Genomic DNA, 20,033 nt, shown 5'->3' on the forward strand with positions numbered 1-20,033 from the left:
GTAAAAACCCATATACATACACCTCTTGCATTTGTTTTGAAATGTAAAATCATAAACTCTCTTCTTTTTCAATATTATTGGAGTAGAGTTTGTTTGGTTAGGTTATGGAGCAACAAAAACTAACTTAGTGCTCACTAGAGGAATATCTTATCAGAGATGCGAATTTGGAGATGACAAATTGTACCAAACAATTGTACCAAAACGTCACATGAAATTTAAATATTTAGAATCTGAAAAAATCTACTTTTGATAAGTAGTGTAGATTTGGTTAGAAAATTTTCGGTTTATTTTGTGTTAAACACAAACTCTAATTAATATTAGTTAATTTAAATTTAATGAATTTAAAGTTAATCTTCTTATGCTGTTTTGCATACTAGTTGAAACATAACAGTGTTTCCATAGACAACAACAGAAAATGTCACTATGGTCCATCAGGTATGTTTTATAAAAAAGAAGAAGACAAATTAAAAGTCAGAGGGACGTTGTTAATTGGGTTAAAAAAGTATTACAGTTATAGGTATCGTCTTTAAAATCTGTTATAATTAGTCAGTTTGAATGTTATAAATTATTAATAGGTACCTAAGTCAATTGTCCATTTATCCCCTTTATTTCATTACTGTTATTTTATTTAGTAAGTTGTTTGGCCAGTTTTTGCCTGCAAATTTTAGTTTCATTTCGTATTTTATTTTTCAATCAGATGTTTGTTTTGGTTTCTGTTTGTTTTTATATAAAAAAAATTATTTTCTCATTTCGATTTACATTTATAAATCACCTTTCCCATCTGAGTCATTCAGACTTAATAAATGTAAGCATCAGCAACAAGTGGGCATTTTAAAACTGCTCAAAGACTTCTAAAGACAAAGAAAATTGGAATATTAAAAAAAGGACTATGACAAAATGACGTCATCTGAAATTCGAAAAGTGGTTCTTGAAGTAAAATAAAACTTTTGGCCAAACCAATATTAAAGACATTAATATGCTTCTTTATAAAGTACAGTAAAGCACGCCTTTGTTGGACACCGAATTTTCAGTTAGTTAGGTAGTTAGTTAGTTAGTTAGTTAGTTAGTTAGTTAGTTAGTTAGTTTAGTTAGTTCGTTAGTTAGTTCGTTAGTTAGTTAGTTAGTTAGTTAGTTAGTTAGTTAGTTAGTTAGTTAGTTAGTTAGTTAGTTAGTTCGTTAGTTAGTTAGTTAGTTAGTAGTTAGTTAGTTAGTTAGTTAGTTAGTTAGTTTAGTTAGTTAGTTAGTTAGTTAGTTAGTTAGTTAGTTAGTTAGTTAGTCAGTTAGTTAGTTAGTTAGTTAGTTAGTTAGTTAGTTGGTTAGTTAGTTAGTTAGTTAGTTAGTTAGTTAGTTAGTTTTGTTTGTTTGTTTGTTAGTTAGTTAGTTAGTTATTAGGTAGTTAGTTAGTTAGTTAGTTAGTTAGTTAGTTAGTTAGTTAGCTAGTTAGTTAGTTAGTTCGTTAGTTAGTTAGTTAGATAGATAGTTAGTTAGTTAGTTAGTTAGTTAGTTAGTTAGTTAGTTAGTTAGTTAGTTAGTTAGTTAGTTAGTTAGTTAGTTTAGTTGTTAGTTAGTTAGTTAGTTAGTTAGTTAGTTAGTTAGTTAGTTAGTAGTTAGTTAGTTAGTTAGTTAGTTAGTTAGTTAGTTAGTTAGTTAGTTAGTTAGTCAGTTAGTTAGTTAGTTAGTTAGTTAATTAGTGTTAGTTAGTTAGTTATTTAGTTAGTTAGTAGTTAGTTAGTAGTTAGTTAGTTAGTTAGTTAGTTAGTTAGTTAGTTAGTTAGTTAGTTAGTTAGTTAGTTAGTTAGTTAGTTAGTTAGTTAGTTAGTTAGTTAGTTAGTTTAGTTAGTTAGTTTAGTTAGTTAGTTAGTTAGTTAGTTAGTTAGTTAGTTAGTTAGTTAGTTAGTTAGTTAGTTAGTAGTTAGTTAATTAGTTAGTTAGTTAGTTTAGTTAGTTAGTTAGTTAGTTAGTTAGTTAGTTAGTTAGTTAGTTAGTTATTAGTTAGTTAGTTAGTTAGTAATTAGTTAGTTAGTTAGTTAGTTAGTTAGTTAGTTAGTTAGTTGTTAGTTAGTTAGTTAGTTAGTTAGTTAGTTAGTAGTTAGTTAGTTAGTTAGTTAGTTAGTTAGTTAGTTCGTTCGTTAGTTAGTTGTTAGTTGTTCGTTCGTAGTTAGTTAGTTCGTTCGTTCGTTGGTTGTTCTTAGTTAGTTCGTTGTTCGTTCGTTCGTTTGTTCGTTAGTTCGTTTCGTTTTTAGTTCGTTGTTCGTTCGTTAGTTCGTTCGTTCTTAGTTTTCTTTCGTTCGTTTTCGTTCGTTAGTTCGTTAGTTCGTTAGTTCGTTCGTTCGTTAGTTCGTTCGTTCTTTCGTTTGTTCGTTCGTTGTTCGTTCGTTCGTTCTTCGTTCGTTTTCGTTTCGTTCGTTCGTTCTTTCGTTCGTTCGTTCTTTCTTTCGTTCGTTCGTTCTTTCGTTGTTCGTTCGTTCGTTTCGTTTCGTTTTTCTTCGTTCGTTTTCGTTCGTTCGTTTTGTTCGTTTTTCTGTTCGTTTCGTTTCGTTCGTTCGTTCTTTCGTTCGTTTCGTTCGTTTTCTTCGTTCGTTCGTTCGTTTCGTTCGTTTCGTTCGTTCGTTTCTTCGTTCCTTCTTTCTTTCGTTCGTTCGTTCGTTTCTTTCTTCTTTTTTCGTTCTTTCTTTAGTTCGTTCTTCGTTTTCGTTTCGTTCGTCCGTTCGTTCGTTCGTTCGTTCGTTCGTTCGCTCGCTCGTTCGTTCGTTCGTTCGTTCGTTCGTTCGTTCGTTCGTTGTTCGTTCGTTCGTTCGTTCGTTCGTTCGTTCGTTCGTTCGTTCTTTCGTTCTTCGTTGTTCGTTCGTTCGTTCGTTCGTTCGTTCGTTCGTTCGTTCGTTCGTTTCGTTCGTTCGTTCGTTTCGTTCTTTTCGTTCGTTCGTTCGTTCGTTCGTTCGTTTCGTTCGTTTCGTTTTCTTCGTTCGTTCGTTCGTTCGTTCTTCGTTCGTTCTTTCGTTCTTTCGTTTCGTTCGTTCGTTCGTTCGTTCGTTCGTTTCTTCGTTCGTTCGTTCGTTCTTCGTTCGTTCGTTCTTTCGTTCGTTCGTTCCTTTCGTTCGTTCGTTCGTTCTTTCCTTCGTTCTTTCGTTTCGTTCGTTCGTTCGTTCTTTCGTTCGTTCGTTTCGTTCGTTCTTTCGTTTCGTTCGTTTCGTTCGTTCGTTCGTTGTTTCGTTCGTTCGTTCTTTCGTCGTTTTCTTCTTTCGTTCGTTCTCGTTTCGTTAGTTAGTTAGTTAGTTTAGTTAGTTAGTTGTTTTTTTTATTTGTATGGAGTTTATTTCTATCAAAAATTGTTATTGTTTACATGTTATATCTTATTTGTTTACATAATTGTGTCATTTTTGACAGTAATCTTATTCTAGTACAAAAACAATATCCATGTTGTTTTGTATTGTTGTAGTGATGCAGTCACCTCTCTAACTATGCCACGGTTAGTAAACTACCTAGAAGACTAACCTACAAAAAGCATCCATAATTTCACTGAAGATTTAAAATTCTTCTAAAAATAATTTACAAATCACTAAAAATTTAATTTTTGTTTTAAAAACAAAGTTTTTCACTAAAATTCAAATATTTATTAAAAGTAAATTTATTCACTAAAAATTCTAATTTTTATGAAAAAATAAATTTTTTACTAAAAGTTTACATTTTTATCAAAAATTACTTTTTTTCACAAAAAGTTTTATTTTTTTTTGTAATTCAAATTTTCATTAAAAAACAAAATTTAATAAAATGTTTACTACATATTTAAAAAAAATGATTTTTAAAACAAAAATTTTGTTTTGAAGTGAAAAAAATGTTTAAGACTACTAAAATTTTTTTCAAAAGCTTTAATTTAATTCAACTTATTAAAAATATCTCACCCCTATAATTAACTGTGTATAGTTCAAATTCCAATCCTACCGTTAATTATCTACTTCCTCCACTATCAACTACTCAAAAACACAACTCTGTACCCAATAAAAAACATAAATAAAAACTTGGCAGCACTATTCTGATTAAATGTCACATAATTCGTGACATTTATTAATTTAGTGAAAAAGTGAGAAAAAACACATCTGACTCGTAGAAAATTTCTAGTTTTTTACGTATAGTAATTAAAAAAATTAATAAATTCCAAAATAAAATTACATTATGCTTAAAACATTCTTAATAGGGCTTTTAGCCTTATGCTCGCTACAATGTCTCATCCAAGCTGAAATGATTATACAGGACGAATTGGTGGTAAGAAAATTTATTTTCATTTAATTTTTCTGTGTAAATTAATTAAATATTTAACTGTAGGATGAAGTATCTGGCTTGTACACCATCGAGGGTAAAGTCTATCCACCAGAAATACAAATGGGCATGAGTTATAATCCCAGCGCAGCTCAACAAAACAGCAATAACAAATGGCAGACAGAAAACCGTATTGACAATTAATGGCGGCGAATATAAGGGTTTTATAAGAGAAGATGGTTCCTTTGTTATTAGCTCAGTGCCCTCAGGTAGTTATGTAGTGGAAATTTATAATGCAGACTATTTCTATGAACCCATTAGGGTAGAAATTAATCCCAAGGGTAAATTCCGTGCCCGTAAGGTGAACTATGTACAACCCTCACAAATTGTACAAGTACCTTATCCTTTAAAACTAAAAGCTTTGACTAGATTTAAGTACTTCCAAACCCGTGAACAATGGAAGGTAAGTGTTCTTATAAAATTAGATGGATTAGATATTAATACTTAAGATACATATTTCAGATCACCGATTTCCTATTCAGTCCCATGGTCTTGATGATGGTTTTGCCTTTAGTATTAATGTTGGTTTTACCTAAGATGATTAACGATCCCGAAACTAAAAAAGAATTGGAAAATATACAATTCCCCAAAATGAATAACGAAATGCCTGAAATAAGTGAAATGTTCACTTCATTGTTTAGCGGTGGTGCTCCCAAACAACCGGAAAAGGAAAAGAAGTCCTCTTCCTCAAATAAGCAAACCAAAAAAAAGAAACTAGTCATTAATAGTGTAAAAAACGATGTTTAGTTTAAATTTACTATATCAAAAAATGTATGTATTTGAATAACAATTTATGGGCTTTTTCGTTTCTTTTTTTAATAAAACTTAAAAATATATTGGTTTTACACTAACCAAATTATAGTAATTAAAATAATAGTTTTATTTCAAGAAACCAACAGTTTCCCTTTTTTTGGGACCAACGCGACTCTCCTCCAATTTTATAGCTTTAACCAAAGCATCATTCAAACACTCGGCGGCGGACATGCCCAATTTTAAACAATTGTACATGGTGTCTTTGTGTAGGGAACCACCGCCCACCGTATGGGTATGAGAAACGTAATCTAAATAATGAAGGAAAATATTTTACATAAAATCATAATAAATGTTAAATGTCTTTCTTACTTTTGTTGTTGCGTTTTGAGACTGCCACTACAACACTAGCAGTACTACATTCTTCCTCCTCTGCCGAGGGATCCACTAAACAGCAATCACCAATTTTACAAACTGTTACCAATATAGGTATATTTTCTATATCTATGCGGGTGCAGTCATAGGGATCATCGCTAATTATAAGCTCAGCTTCACCGGCATCCATTAAGGCGGCAGTTACTCGAGGAATTTTACAATTAAATATGGCTGCTTTGGCAGCTAAAGAAACAGCATCGAATAAATTACCGCCACATTCTAAAATCTAGGAATAACATTTAAAACCTGTTTTTTGTTATAAATTTTGTAACTTACCAAAATATCTACATATAACTTCCAACATTGTTGTCCCGGCAATATACACAACGGCTTCAAGTCGAAAGCCAAAGGTGACTCATAGGCATTGGCCAAAGTTTCAGATAATTCCAAAGCCAAATCTTCACCACCTCTACCTTCAAATTCTGGCGTAGCATTAGCAGAACTAAAATTAGTTTTATATTTATTTAATATATACGCCAACTTGTTGCTATCATTATAAACATCTCTTACCAATCCACAAAGAATTCAATTTTTCCTTGATTTGGAAATAGTGGCGAGGGTTTATCTATTTCACATTTTACACCCACTAATATATCGGTATTTGCCAAACGTAATCTAGCCGAACCACTGGCATTATTAACCACTTCACATTCTATTTCCATGGGTCGGTAATCTCGTCGTGAGCGACCATCACAGCGAAAATCTTCCTGGGTTCATGAAAAAAAAAAACAAATTATTAAAATTTTATATAAATAAGAACACGAATTAAACTACCTCCACGCCATGTAATATAAATGTTTTTTCTGCTTCACTTAAAGCTATATTTGCCATATTTTATATTATATTTTATTCAAAAATTTTAAATTAAAAGAAATGAACTATTAAAATTTTAGGGTTATGTTTACCAAAATAAACAAAACATGTCAGTTTAATTATTAACGTAGCCAGATCAAATTTGTTTATGATATTAGGAAGATGCCATATATTAATGCCATTATTAAAATTGTGCAAAACTTATTTAATTCATAATTATATTGTTTAAAATTATGAAGGTAAAATAAAAATGTTTACAAAATTGGAACAATAATTAGAAACTATTTTAGTTTTTAAAGTAAATAAAGAAATAACGCTTCATGCAAGATTGGGCAACTCTGAAAAAAATGACTTGCAATTATCACTTTACAGTGCATAGTAGATATTAAAAAGAAGAAGCAAAAAACATTCAAGTCATTTTGCGAAAAATTTTAGAAATATCCGCAAATTTTTTATATTCTTAAAAATTTATTAAATAAATAGTAAAACAATATGGTTTTCGGTAACGATTGGATGGATGCTGCCCACAGCACTGGCGTAAGTTGAAAAATTTATTTAATTTACCAAAATATTAAATATTGTTTGAAATATTCCTTGCAGACCACTATTATGGCTGTTGAATTTGATGGTGGTGTGGTCATTGGTGCCGATTCCCGCACTAGTACTGGTGTTTATGTTGCCAACAGAGTTACCGACAAACTTACCCGTATTACGGATAAAATCTATTGCTGTCGCAGTGGTTCCGCAGCTGATACACAAGCTATTGCCGATATTGTAGCATACTCATTGAACTACCACGAAAATCAAACCGGTGATGAACCTTTGGTAGCTGAAGCTGCTTCAGAGTTTCGTAATTATTGTTATAATTATCGTGATTCTTTGGTGGCTGGTATTATTGTTGCCGGTTGGGATAAGAAGAATGGCGGCCAGGTGTACTCTATTCCATTGGGTGGCATGTTGAAACGTGAACCCGTAACAATTGGCGGTTCTGGTTCTAGTTATATTTATGGTTTTGTGCGCGAGTTTTTCAAGCCCAACATGAAGAAAGACGATTGTATTGAATTTGTTAAAAAGGGTAAGTCAAGTTTTTAGGTTATTGTGTGGTCATGGTAAATAATTTGATAGATAGGTGCGGACCGATCATTGTAAAGACTCTGATGAGAAATTTTAAATGAATATTAAATCGTCCACTCATAAGTAGTGATGAATAAATTAAGTCAAATTATGTGTAAACTATCCTCGAATATTTGAAAACACGAATGTTTTGTCACAAATTTCAATTTTTCTTTTCGACCTTTGCAGCTGTAAGACACGCCATGTATCACGATGGTAGCTCTGGTGGTGTAGTACGTATTGGCATCATTACTGGAGAAGGTATTGAGCGTAAAGTTTTCTTTAATACCGAAACTGGAGAGCCCTTGGTAACTGGCCAATAAATTTAATTTCAATTGTAAAACACATTCACACAATTACTCTACAATTTAATATTAAAAAAAATCTTTTGTAAAAACACAAAACAGAAATAATAAAGAACTGGGAAAGGCTTCAAAGAAGCTAAAAGTTAAAAGAAAAGCAGAAATTTTAATATATAAAATGTGTTATTTATTTTATACTTTAAATAAGTCTTATCAAAAAGGTTATTAAAAATAAATCTTAAAACTAAATTATTGACAATATCACCCTAATAACATGTTCACTTGGCTTAAGAGTTAGTTTAGCAACTAATAATACTTTAAATATAAAAAATAAAACCGCTTAAAATATCAGGCATGAATATATAAAATTAATAGTTAGGTTTAGTTTTTTTCTATCTTATTCCTCTCCCTTAAGAAAAATTAGCAGTCACTTTTGTTGTTTGTATTAGTAGTCAAACATTTAGCTTCTTGTTCCAAAGGTTGTTGTTGTTCTACATTTTCTTCATCTGTTTGATGTTTAGCCAATCTCTTTTCTTTTAAATATTTACGATATCTAAAGAAAATTTCTGGCGTCCAGATGACTATAACCAAAAGTAAGAGACCATTTTGTGCGTGTAAACATAAAACATACGAATCGGTAAAATCTCTTATCCAACCCAATAATTGACCAATGGTTATAACTAAAACACCTTTAGAAATCATATTTAAACCCAAGCCACCAGGCAATTTGTCGGGTTTAACATGACCCGATATGGTTAGATTGTTATTTAAAACAGTGGCCGATTTAGTCATACCAGTAAAGATGGACATAACAATAATGCTGGTGAGATCAACAGATTCAGCAAGAGCTATTAATGGAAAAGGAGAAAAATAGTTTTTTATTTTTATAGTGGATTTTATTGTGATTAACTTACCAGCTCTGGATATTAAGAGACCTACGGTGCCCAATAAAAATATAATACGATAAGGTATTTTCAATTTATCTGTTATGCAGGGCAGTAACAAACGGCAGATGATATCAGCCCCAGCCATTATGGACATACAGCTGGCGGTTGTGGATTTAGTAAAGCCTACCGAGTACTGAAAATAAATTGGAAAAAATTTGTATTTTAAAATGTTCAATCTTCGCATTTTAGAAAATGTTTTAAAATTTTTTTTTCGAATTTATGTTCTAAATTTCAAAATTTATCAACTTGTCGATGATATTTTGAAACTATATGGAAGTTCTTAAAATTTTTTAATTATTTCCAAAGATTATAAATTTGAAATCGGAAAATTTAAGAAATTGGTCTCAAAAAAGAACTACTTATCTTTTGACTATTAAAAAACTCTTAAAATATGTATTTAAAGGGTATGTTTGAACATAATTTCGAACTTAAATCCAAAATTTGGTTTTATCAACCAAAACTTTAAATATTTTAATAATTACCTGCAAAAAACTGGGAAAAATCATGGTAAAATTAATGGTTGAAGTATAAACCAAAGCCATGCCAATAATTATACTCCAAAAAGCAGGATCTTTTAACAATTCCAAATCCATGGCCTGCACCAGACGTTGGCAAATCTTACTGCATAACTTATCCGATTCGGGCAGCAAACGTTGTTCCATTTTCTCCGTACAATCTTGATAAACTTTATTATTTTGAGGCAATAAAGCTGATTCCTGACATTTTTGTTTATCCTTGCTGTTATCATCATTATCATGGCAATTTGTATTAATTTTGATTTCCATTATAGAATCATCTTTAGCTTGTTTATCGCTGTTTTCCAAAATCAATTTTAAATGTTGACGATTATTGTGCTTATGGGGATTTAAGGGTTTCAATAATAGGCACCAATAACCTAGAGATATAGACAAATAAATTGTTAATTAAAGGAAACTAAAGTTAAATTTAAGTTTTAACAACTTACCCCGGTCAAAGATAAAAACGACATGGCCATAACGGCAAAACGAAAACCATAGTTTTCCAAAAAGATTCTAACAATATGAGGTATAAAAACTTGACCCAAACCAGCACCGGCCAAAGAAACTCCTACTGCTCGGCCACGTTTAGAAGAAAAATAAGAATTTATAGCCATAAAGGTGGAGGGTGAAATCAAACCCAAACCTATGCCCACCTAAATTATAGAAAATTAATGAATATATTAGCTAATGTTTTGCATATTTGAATTCAATTTAGTTTTAACTTACAAAAAAACTATAACCTATAATAAAATGCCAACCCTCTGTAGCAAAGGCACATAACATTAAACCGAAAGACACCATTATACAGCCCGTGGCGGCTACATTACGTGGTTTAAAAACTTTTTATGGCAGGCCCTATAAAAAGACCCGAAAAATTCAAAGCCAAACTATTGAGATTGTTTATTAAGGCGGCGGTGAAAGTTTCCTGTTGCATTTCCTGCAACTGGGAACCGAATAGTAAACCAAATACCGATAATATAGATTGATTGGTCATCTGTTGATATAGTTTAATGAAAATATTTAAGTTTAAAGTTATTAAAAGAACTGCTTATTAGTAACTTACATTTATTAAAGCTACTGCTGCCACTATAACCCAGCCCCAACCGCCATCTGGCACTGTATTAGTTGTATCCATGTTTTGTTTGTTTTTGTTTTGTAATCTGTAAAAAGATAAATTATTAGATTTTAAAATTTTTTCATAAAATTTCTTTGGTGTTTTTTTTTTTTATACAGATTAAAAGTATTTATTTATGTTTTCTTTTAGTCTTATCTTATTTCTTTGTTTTACTATTGATTTTGTAGTTCTATAACTAATATGTATTTCTGTTTGGTTAGCAACTTTAAGGTGGTTTTTCCTAAACTTTTAAACAAAGTTTTTAGCAAATTTTTTCATTTTAATAATAGATGAAGACAATTTTATAGAAGTTATTATTTAAACGATACAAATTCTAAAAGTTTAAGTAATTTTTCGCTCAAGGCTCTCTAAAAATAGTTATGATAGAAAAAGTATAGAAAAATTTACGGAAAATTTGTTTAAAACAATCTTTATAGAAAATACTGCAAATTCCTAGTAAAATATAGCAAACAATTTGTTACAGAAACATTGTATTCTATTCTATCTATTGTATTTTTATAGTAATTTCAATATTATACGTGTTTAATTAGCAGAATATTTAAGAAATTTTTGATGTTTTTATTTTATTTTAAATGCGTCATATTCAGAATATTCTTTAGAAAAAAGCATTATTCTGCATACAAGTGAATTACAGCAATCGAAATAGTTAATAGACTAGTCAATAGTTTAGTTGATAGGCTATTCAATAGACTAATCACAAACTATGTAGTTAATACATAAGTTCATAAACATGATAATAAACTAGTTAATACTATTATCTTTCGACTAGATAATAGTCTGGACCACAAACTAGTTAATAGTCTAGTCCATAGACTAATCTATACGTTAGTTAATTATTTGGTAAATAGTGTAGTGTATTTATCTTTTAATTTTCCATAATGTTCTTTCTTCATTCTTAAACTAATATTACTTTCAACAGTCGCTTTTCGTCGGCGGTGTCAATTGTAAACACCTTATTTTATTACCGTTATTTATGATATAGTTGTAATTTCACATCAATATTTTCCCAAAATATCATAAATTTCGTAAATTTATAAATAAGTATAGTTTTGAGAAAAGATATGTTATCAAAATATTTATAAAAATATAAATTCGCATATAAATAAATTAAGAATATATGTATGTATAAATTTATATGTACATAATAGATACATATACATACTTATACTCTTAAATAAATTTTGAATACAAATGTAAACAAATCTATTTAAAATTCATCCATAAAAATCACAACAATAACAATATTCTTCGCCACCTTATAATATTTAAATAATAAATGTCACAAACTTTTTCACTTTATTGTGCACGTAACCTACTAGTAAAGTGACACAAATACTAAATATCGAGCCTGTAAACACATTTACTATATGTAACAATAATAAAATTACGTTTTTAAATTAAAAGACAAACAATTTATTTAATAATTTATAAAACATACTCACAGTTAAATATAAATTTAAGTGATTTTAATACAATAATTAACAGCAGCACCAATAATTTTTATTAATTTGCATATTTTTCTATTATTTCATATTGTGGAAATATTATAACGTTTTTGTTTACTTTGCAGATTTTTAGTCAAACATGGTAATTGTATTTTTTATAAAAAAATTTTACTAATAAAAAGTCGGCTGCTGGCTTTTAATAAAATTGCGCCTAGTAATTGTTTACTAAAAATTCTACGTTGTCTGCCAATTTTTTTCCATACACAATGATAGAAAAGTGGCAAAAAATTATTAAAGTCTTTTCACCTTCTTCTGCTGTTTTAAAGAGCCAGCTGTGTGTGGTGAAATTTTAATAGAGGAAGTGTGAAATGTACCGTTGCTCGAGGTGAAAATTAGCACGTTTTAATATGTAGTGTTGGAAAGTTGTGTAAGACCTGGATGATTTCAACGGATTTGAACAAACAGCAAAGATCTAACTACTAACTAACTAACTAACCAACTAACTAACTACTACTAACTTACTAACTAACTAACTACTAACTAACTACACTAACTAACTACACTAACTAACTACTAACTAAACTAACTAACTAACTAACAACTAACTAACTAACTAACTAACTAACTAACTAACTAACTAACTACTAACTAACTAACTAACTAACTAACTAACCTAACTACTAACTAACTAACTAACTAACTAACTAACTAACTAACTAACTAACTAACTAACTAACTACTAACAACTAACGAACTAACTAACTAACTAACTAACTAACTAACTAACTAACTAACTAACTAACTAACTAACTAACTAACTAACTAACGAACGAACTAACTAACTAGAAAACTAACTAACTAACTAACTAACTAACTAACTAACTAACTAACTAACTAACTAACTAAACTAACTAACTAACTAACTAACTAACTAACTAACTAACTAACTACTAACTAACTAACTAACTAACTAACTAACTAACTAACTAACTAACTAACTAACTAACCTACTAACTAACTAACTAACTAACTACTAACTAACTAACTAACTAACTAACTAACTAACTAACTAACTAACTAACTAACTAACTAACTAACTAACTACTAACTAACTAACTAACTAACTAACTAACTAACTAACTAACTAACTAACTAACTAACTAAACTAACTAACTAACTAACTAACTAACTAACTAACTAACTAACTAACTAACTAACTAACTAACTAACTAACTAACTAACTAACTAACTACTAACTAACTAACTAACTAACTAACTAACTAACTAACTAACTAACTAACTAACTAACTAACTAACTAACTAACTAACTAACTAACTAACTAACTAACTAACTAACTAACTAACTAACTAACTAACTAACTAACTAACTAACTAACTAACTAACTAACTAACTAACTAACTAACTAACTAACTAACTAACTAACTAACTAACTAACTAACTAACTAACTAACTAACTAACTAACTAACTAACTAACTAACTAACTAACTAACTAACTAACTAACTAACTACTAACTAACTAACTAACTAACTAACTAACTAACTAACTAACTAACTAACTAACTAACTAACTAACTAACTAACTAACTAACTAACTAACTAACTAACTAACTAACTAACTAACTAACTAACTACTACTAACTAACTAACTAACTAACTAACTAACTAACTAACTAACTAACTACTAACTAACTAACTAACTAACTAACTAACTAACTAACTAACTAACTAACTAACTAACTACTAACTAACTAACTACTAACTAACTAACTAACTAACTAACTAACTAACTAACTAACTACTAACTAACTAACTAACTAACTAACTAACTAACTAACTAACTAACTAACTAACTAACTAACTAACTAACTAACTAACTAACTAACTAACTAACTAACTAACTAACTAACTAACTAACTAACTAACTAACTAACTAACTAACTAACTAACTAACTAACTAACTAACTAACTAACTAACTAACTAACTAACTAACTAACTAACTAACTACTACTAACTAACTAACTAACTAACTACTAACTAACTAACTAACTAACTAACTACTAACTAACTAACTAACTAACTAACTAACTAACTAACTAACTAACTAACTAACTAACTAACTACTAACTACTAACTAACTAACTACTAACTAACTAACTAACTAACTAACTAACTAACTAACTAACTAACTAACTAACTAACTAACTAACTAACTAACTAACTAACTAACTACTAACTAACTAACTAACTAACTAACTAACTAACTACTAACTAACTACTAACTAACTAACTAACTAACTAACTAACTAACTAACTAACTAACTAACTAACTAACTAACTAACTAACTAACTAACTAACTAACTAACTAACTAACTAACTAACTAACTACTAACTAACTAACTAACTAACTAACTACTAACTAACTAACTAACTAACTAACTAACTAACTAACTAACTAACTAACTACTACTAACTAACTAACTACTAACTACTAACTAACTAACTACTAACTAACTAACTAACTAACTAACTAACTAACTAACTACTAACTAACTAACTAACTAACTAACTAACTAACTAACTAACTACTAACTACTAACTAACTAACTAACTAACTAACTAACTAACTAACTAACTAACTAACTAACTAACTAACTAACTAACTAACTACTAACTAACTAACTAACTAACTAACTAACTAACTAACTAACTACTAACTAACTAACTAACTAACTAACTAACTAACTAACTAACTAACTAACTAACTAACTAACTAACTAACTAACTAACTACTAACTAACTAACTACTAACTAACTAACTAACTAACTAACTACTAACTAACTAACTAACTAACTAACTAACTAACTACTAACTAACTAACTAACTAACTAACTACTAACTAACTAACTAACTAACTAACTACTAACTAACTAACTAACTAACTAACTAACTAACTACTAACTAACTAACTAACTAACTAACTAACTAACTAACTAACTAAACTAACTAACTAACTAACTAACTAACTAACTAACTAACTACTAACTAACTAACTAACTAACTAACTAACTAACTACTAACTAACTAACTAACTAACTAACTACTAACTAACTAACTAACTAACTAACTAACTAACTAACTAACTAACTAACTAACTAACTAACTAACTAACTACTAACTAACTAACTAACTAACTAACTAACTAACTAACTACTAACTAACTAACTAACTAACTAACTAACTAACTAACTAACTAACTAACTAACTAACTAACTAACTAACTAACTAACTAACTAACTAACTAACTAACTAACTAACTAACTAACTAACTAACTAACTAACTAACTAACTAACTAACTAACTAACTAACTAACTAACTAACTAACTAACTAACTAACTAACTAACTAACTAACTAACTAACTAACTAACTAACTAACTAACTAACTAACTAACTAACTAACTAACTAACTAACTAACTAACTAACTAAACTAACTAACTAACTAACTAACTAACTAACTAACTAACTAACTACTAACTAACTAACTAACTAACTAACTAACTAACTAACTAACTAACTAACTAACTAACTAACTAACTAACTAACTAACTAACTACTAACTAACTAACTAACTACTAACTAACTAACTAACTAACTAACTAACTAACTAACTAACGTAATAACTAACTACAAACTAACTAACTAACTAACTAACTAACTAACTAACTAAACTAACTAACTAACTAACTAACTAACTAACTACCTAACTAACTAACTAACTACCTAACTACTAACTAACTTAATAACTACTAACTAACTAACTACTAACTAACTAACTAACTAACTAACAATAACTAAACTAACTAACTACTAACTAACTAACTAACTAACTAACTAACTAACTAACTAACTAACTAACTAACTAACTAACTAACTAACTAACTAACTAACTAACTAACTAACTAACTAACTAACTAACTAACTAACTAACTAACTAACTAACTAACAAACTAACTAACTAACTAACTAACTAACTAACTAATTAACCAACTAACTAACTAACTAACTTAACTAACTAACTAACTAACTAACTAACTAACTAACTACCTAACTACTAACTAACTAACTAACTAACTAACTAACTAACTACTAACTAACTAACTACTAACTAACTAACTAACTAACTAACTACTAACTAACTAACTAACTAACTAACTAACTACTAACTAACTAACTAACTAACTAACTAACTAACTACTAACTAACTAACTAACTAACTAACTAACTAACTAACTACTAACTAACTAACTAACTAACTAACTAACTAACTAACTAACTAACTAACTACTAACTAACTAACTAACTAACTATCTAACTAACTAACTACCTAACTAACTAACTAATTAACTACGTTTAAAATACTATTCTATTCTTAAATACCTATTACATATATAATTACATACATATACAAAATTATTTCAAAATTGCAATTAATTTAAATAATTTCTTAAATGTGCATATACCGAGAGCAACCTCCTTAGCCTACATCTTTTCTCGTTATACTAAAATCTGGTTTTGTTTTCATTTACTTTATATTCAAACCATAAATCTATAAAGTTCAAAATTCAATAAACCAGTTTCAAAACCAGTTTAAGCTGCTTGGAAAAATCGCGTTTCGAATTGATTAAAAACCACATCTGACAATTGTAATATAAAGAGACATTGTAAAGTCACAAACCAACTATTGCAATTTCAACACAGACTGGCGACGATTATGTGTACATATGGGCTATACTTAGAATTACATAGATGTTTATATTAAAAAAAATCTGACCGTTATCATTTGCAAAAAAAAAAAAATTAGAAATTATTTTTAAAATATTGAAATATGTTTTGATTGGTTATAAGTAATCGTAAGAATGAAATTAAAAAATATTAAAACACAATCATCTTTAGACGAAGTCGAAGGCTCAATTTGTTTTATTATGTTTTTTTTTTCAGAAAAAATATTAAAACCGGTTTAAAGCGGTTTCTGAAATTGTTTCTTTCTTTATATTTTTCTTTATAAGTCCCCCCTTGTCTTATCGCTAAAATTAATTTATATTTTTCGGTTCGACATGATTTAATAGTTTATTATTTTTTTTATTCATTTATAAATACTAGAATGTTGACGTGATTTAGTAAAAAACTGCTTTGTTAAAAACTAGACTTAAATCATGACTTTTTAAAATTATGTTTTCAAAATAATTCAGACTCATCCATCACCCCCTCTATTGAACTAAAGTGAGGGCGATGTTGAAGGGAAATCCGGTAAAATCTGCTTTTGATGATTTTAAAAATTTTTGTTTGTTTATGAAATGGAATATTTTCACATAAAAATAATGTCCATTTTTATGAGAGTTCAGAAGAAGGTTAAGTTCTTTTTTAAAAAAAATATTTCTCTTTACATTTGTGTTTTTTTAGAGAGAAGTAGACCTTGTGGGAAAATATTGTAGTATTTGTTTTTTGTTAAATCTGATTTATACGATTATTTTTAAAAATTTTTGTAAAGGGATTTTTTCAGATGTGATTCCAAACAATATTTGACATCTGTTTAAGTTATTGAGGGATTTTACATATAAAATTATAATAATATAGTTAATACGTAATTAGGGGATTTTGCTTTCAACGATTTAGAGTTCTGTCTGGCATGATTTTATAGGTCATACGAATTACAATAAATCGATGTTAATACTTTTTGTGAGGCTATAAAAAAACTAACTTTTCTAAAGGATTAAGCTACGCTGTACCCGAATGCCCTTAGAAAATAACTCCATTGCAACATGTTTTCGAGATATCTTATTTTAAAGTCTGAAATTTGTATGCATTGTATTCAATTTATGGATTTATGTAGAACCAAACCTTTTTAAAAAAACATCGTTACCACTTCCTCCGGTAAGTGGATAGTGTTCTAGTCTGGTAGACCGGAGATCGTGGCTTTGATTTTCACCTGAGGCACTGTTAAAGGAGCGCACAACAGGACCGATTTGATGTACATAGATATATAGATTCTGCTTTCAAACTAATTATTTAACTAACTAGCTAACTAAGTAATTAATTAACTAGCTAACTAACTAACTGAAAAATAGCTGATATTTAAAAAGTTCAATTTTTTCCGAAATAAATTGTTTAATTTCCGAGCATTCTAAAGCTCTGTCATTAACTTTAAAGCAGACTTATCACATTAATCCGAATTAGGGAATTGAGTTCTAAAGAGTACTGGAAATAAAACAAATATAGTTCCCGGATTTTAAACACATTATTTTAAAAAGACGCATTAATTTTTATAAAAACAAACAAGCACTATGAAAAGTTTACTTCTTGGAAAATTAATTTGGAATATTTTCTGTTTAAAAACTATGCGTATAATTAATAAAGAATTTGTAAAAACTTTGTAAATTTCATTTAAATAAAATATAAACAAAAAAATTTGCAAATCATAATATTTGCGCAAAAACAAAATAAACTCAAAATTCGTTTTTTCATTAATGCAAAAAATTCATACTCACATTTTTGTAACCTCTATCAAAAAGGGATTTAAAAATATTTGTTTTGTTTTATGATTTTATTAATGTCTATTTAATTGTTTTATTAATTTCACTTCTTTTAAAGTTTATTTTCTTTTTTTCTTTTCTTGTTCAAATAACACTATCTCTCTAACACTTTAGTGTGAATAATAAAAATATTGTGATTAAATTTGTATGTATTTTTTTATTCCGTAAATGTTGGTGGAATATAATTTCATGTGTTAAACGCTAGACAATCGAAATTATTTTAAATACGAAACAGGCATGTGCTTACGAATTTATAGGCTAAAAAATAATAATCTTATTATAAAAAAAATCTCAGTATTCTGTTTGGATGAGTCTTTTTTTTTAAATATATTTTGAGATAATTTTAAAAGTACACATTAGCAAAATAGTCAATGGGAAGTAGAAAAATAACTCAAGATTCTAGAAAAATTTTTGGCGGATTTGAGAGATTTGAAAGTTGAATAAAATTGTTGTTAAATAAAATAAAATTTGAGAATAATTGTAAAAAAATGTTACATCAACAAATATTAAAGTATTATATTCTTAAATAGATTTTGAACATGCAAATAAAAATCATTTTTAAACACTGACCCGCCTAATAAAACTTTAAAAAAAACCCATGTTTTGCCCCATATTATGTTTTCACAACTTAACTTTTAAGAAATTATAGTGGATTTTAGATTTTTTATATAAAAGTCAGAACGCTTATTTACTCTAGTTTGGGTGTTTCATTTTAAAATCTATTTTTCGTACAAAAAAAAAAAAAAAATTACGAAAAATTGAGATGATCACAATTTTTAAGGACGAGAAAAGTACCCTTTTATAGAGTTTTGTATTCCATTAGGATCCTATAAATCTCATTTTATGTATCTAAGTTCCAAATTGCAGAGAAATCAAAAAGTACCAAGTGAAGAATGAAAAAGTGCCGGAAAGTCCCCTTTTATATGTTCTCACTTACTCCGGGTTCTACATGCTTAATTTCATGTTTCTAGATTCAGTATTACAGAAAAATCAAAAAATTTCTTTTGAAGATCTAAAAAAGTACCAAAAAGTCCCCTTTTATAGACTTTCCCTTAATCCGGACTATACATGCTTAGTTTCAAGTTTCTAGGTTCAATATTAAAAAAAAAACTTAAAAAGTACCAGTTAAAGAATGCAAAAGTATTAACAAAATAGCCCTAGGCAGCTGAGTTCCAAAAAACATACACATCATTAACATACTAAGTATGGTACTAAATCCTCTAATTTTCAAACATTTTAATAAAATTGACTCGATAAGTTTAAATAAAATTAAATTTCCCGTTTTTAAGTACTTTTGGTACTTTTTTCACCCTGAAGCAACAAAATTCAATAAATTAAGCTAAGAATGATTTTAAAGAATCGTATATTCGAAAATAATAAATTTTTAAATTAAATTATTTTTAAAATTAACTATTTTAAACATTTTCTTTGAAAACAAAGCAGAATTAACTAAATTTTATTCGTACATAACGCTTTTATTAATAAAACACAATTTGCTATAACATTTATAAATACCAGCGTTGCCAACTCTAATATCATAACAACTAGCTTCACAATATATTATCCACCCCAATTAGAAAACAAACAGCTTTTGTATATATCTTTATGTATTGTCAAATTCTGACGTGTTTGCTCAATTTGTTTT

General features: G+C 28.3%; 4 protein-coding genes across 4 annotated transcripts; 2 read left to right on the plus strand and 2 right to left on the minus strand.

Annotated features, from left to right (window-relative positions):
- The first annotated feature begins 4,036 nt into the window (after nucleotides 1-4,036).
- LOC119607707 (ER membrane protein complex subunit 7 homolog) lies at nucleotides 4,037-5,185 on the plus strand. The gene is given in 4 exon segments (XM_037961781.1): nucleotides 4,037-4,260; nucleotides 4,321-4,440; nucleotides 4,442-4,717; nucleotides 4,777-5,185. Coding segments are annotated over 4 exon segments (771 nt in total). The 5' UTR covers nucleotides 4,037-4,170; the 3' UTR covers nucleotides 5,062-5,185.
- LOC119607706 (exosome complex component RRP42) lies at nucleotides 5,057-6,476 on the minus strand. The gene is made up of 5 exons (XM_037961780.1): nucleotides 6,274-6,476; nucleotides 6,010-6,206; nucleotides 5,776-5,941; nucleotides 5,437-5,725; nucleotides 5,057-5,375 (listed from the first exon to the last, which is right to left on the minus strand). Exons 1-5 carry the CDS (start codon nucleotides 6,328-6,330, stop codon nucleotides 5,194-5,196), a joined length of 891 nt encoding a protein of 296 aa, XP_037817708.1. The 5' UTR covers nucleotides 6,331-6,476; the 3' UTR covers nucleotides 5,057-5,193.
- Nucleotides 6,477-6,650: 174 nt separating this feature from the next.
- On the plus strand, nucleotides 6,651-7,901 carry LOC119607701 (proteasome subunit beta type-6). Its single transcript, XM_037961774.1, has 3 exons — nucleotides 6,651-6,849; nucleotides 6,913-7,387; nucleotides 7,615-7,901. The coding sequence occupies exons 1-3, from the start codon at nucleotides 6,805-6,807 to the stop codon at nucleotides 7,746-7,748; spliced, it is 654 nt and encodes a 217-aa protein (XP_037817702.1). The 5' UTR covers nucleotides 6,651-6,804; the 3' UTR covers nucleotides 7,749-7,901.
- Nucleotides 7,892-18,597, minus strand: LOC119607702 (monocarboxylate transporter 14). Its single transcript, XM_037961776.1, is given in 8 exon segments — nucleotides 7,892-8,575; nucleotides 8,642-8,807; nucleotides 9,157-9,569; nucleotides 9,635-9,845; nucleotides 9,919-10,029; nucleotides 10,031-10,186; nucleotides 10,256-10,352; nucleotides 18,344-18,597. Coding segments are annotated over 7 exon segments (1,557 nt in total). The 5' UTR covers nucleotides 10,328-10,352; nucleotides 18,344-18,597; the 3' UTR covers nucleotides 7,892-8,147.
- Between the last annotated feature and the right edge of the window lie 1,436 nt (nucleotides 18,598-20,033).

This window comes from Lucilia sericata, unplaced genomic scaffold, assembly GCF_015586225.1.
Source record: "Lucilia sericata isolate MDLA Ls3-8-SP2 unplaced genomic scaffold, ASM1558622v1 Contig000734F_arrow, whole genome shotgun sequence".
In the NCBI taxonomy this organism is placed as follows: domain Eukaryota; kingdom Metazoa; phylum Arthropoda; class Insecta; order Diptera; family Calliphoridae; genus Lucilia; species Lucilia sericata.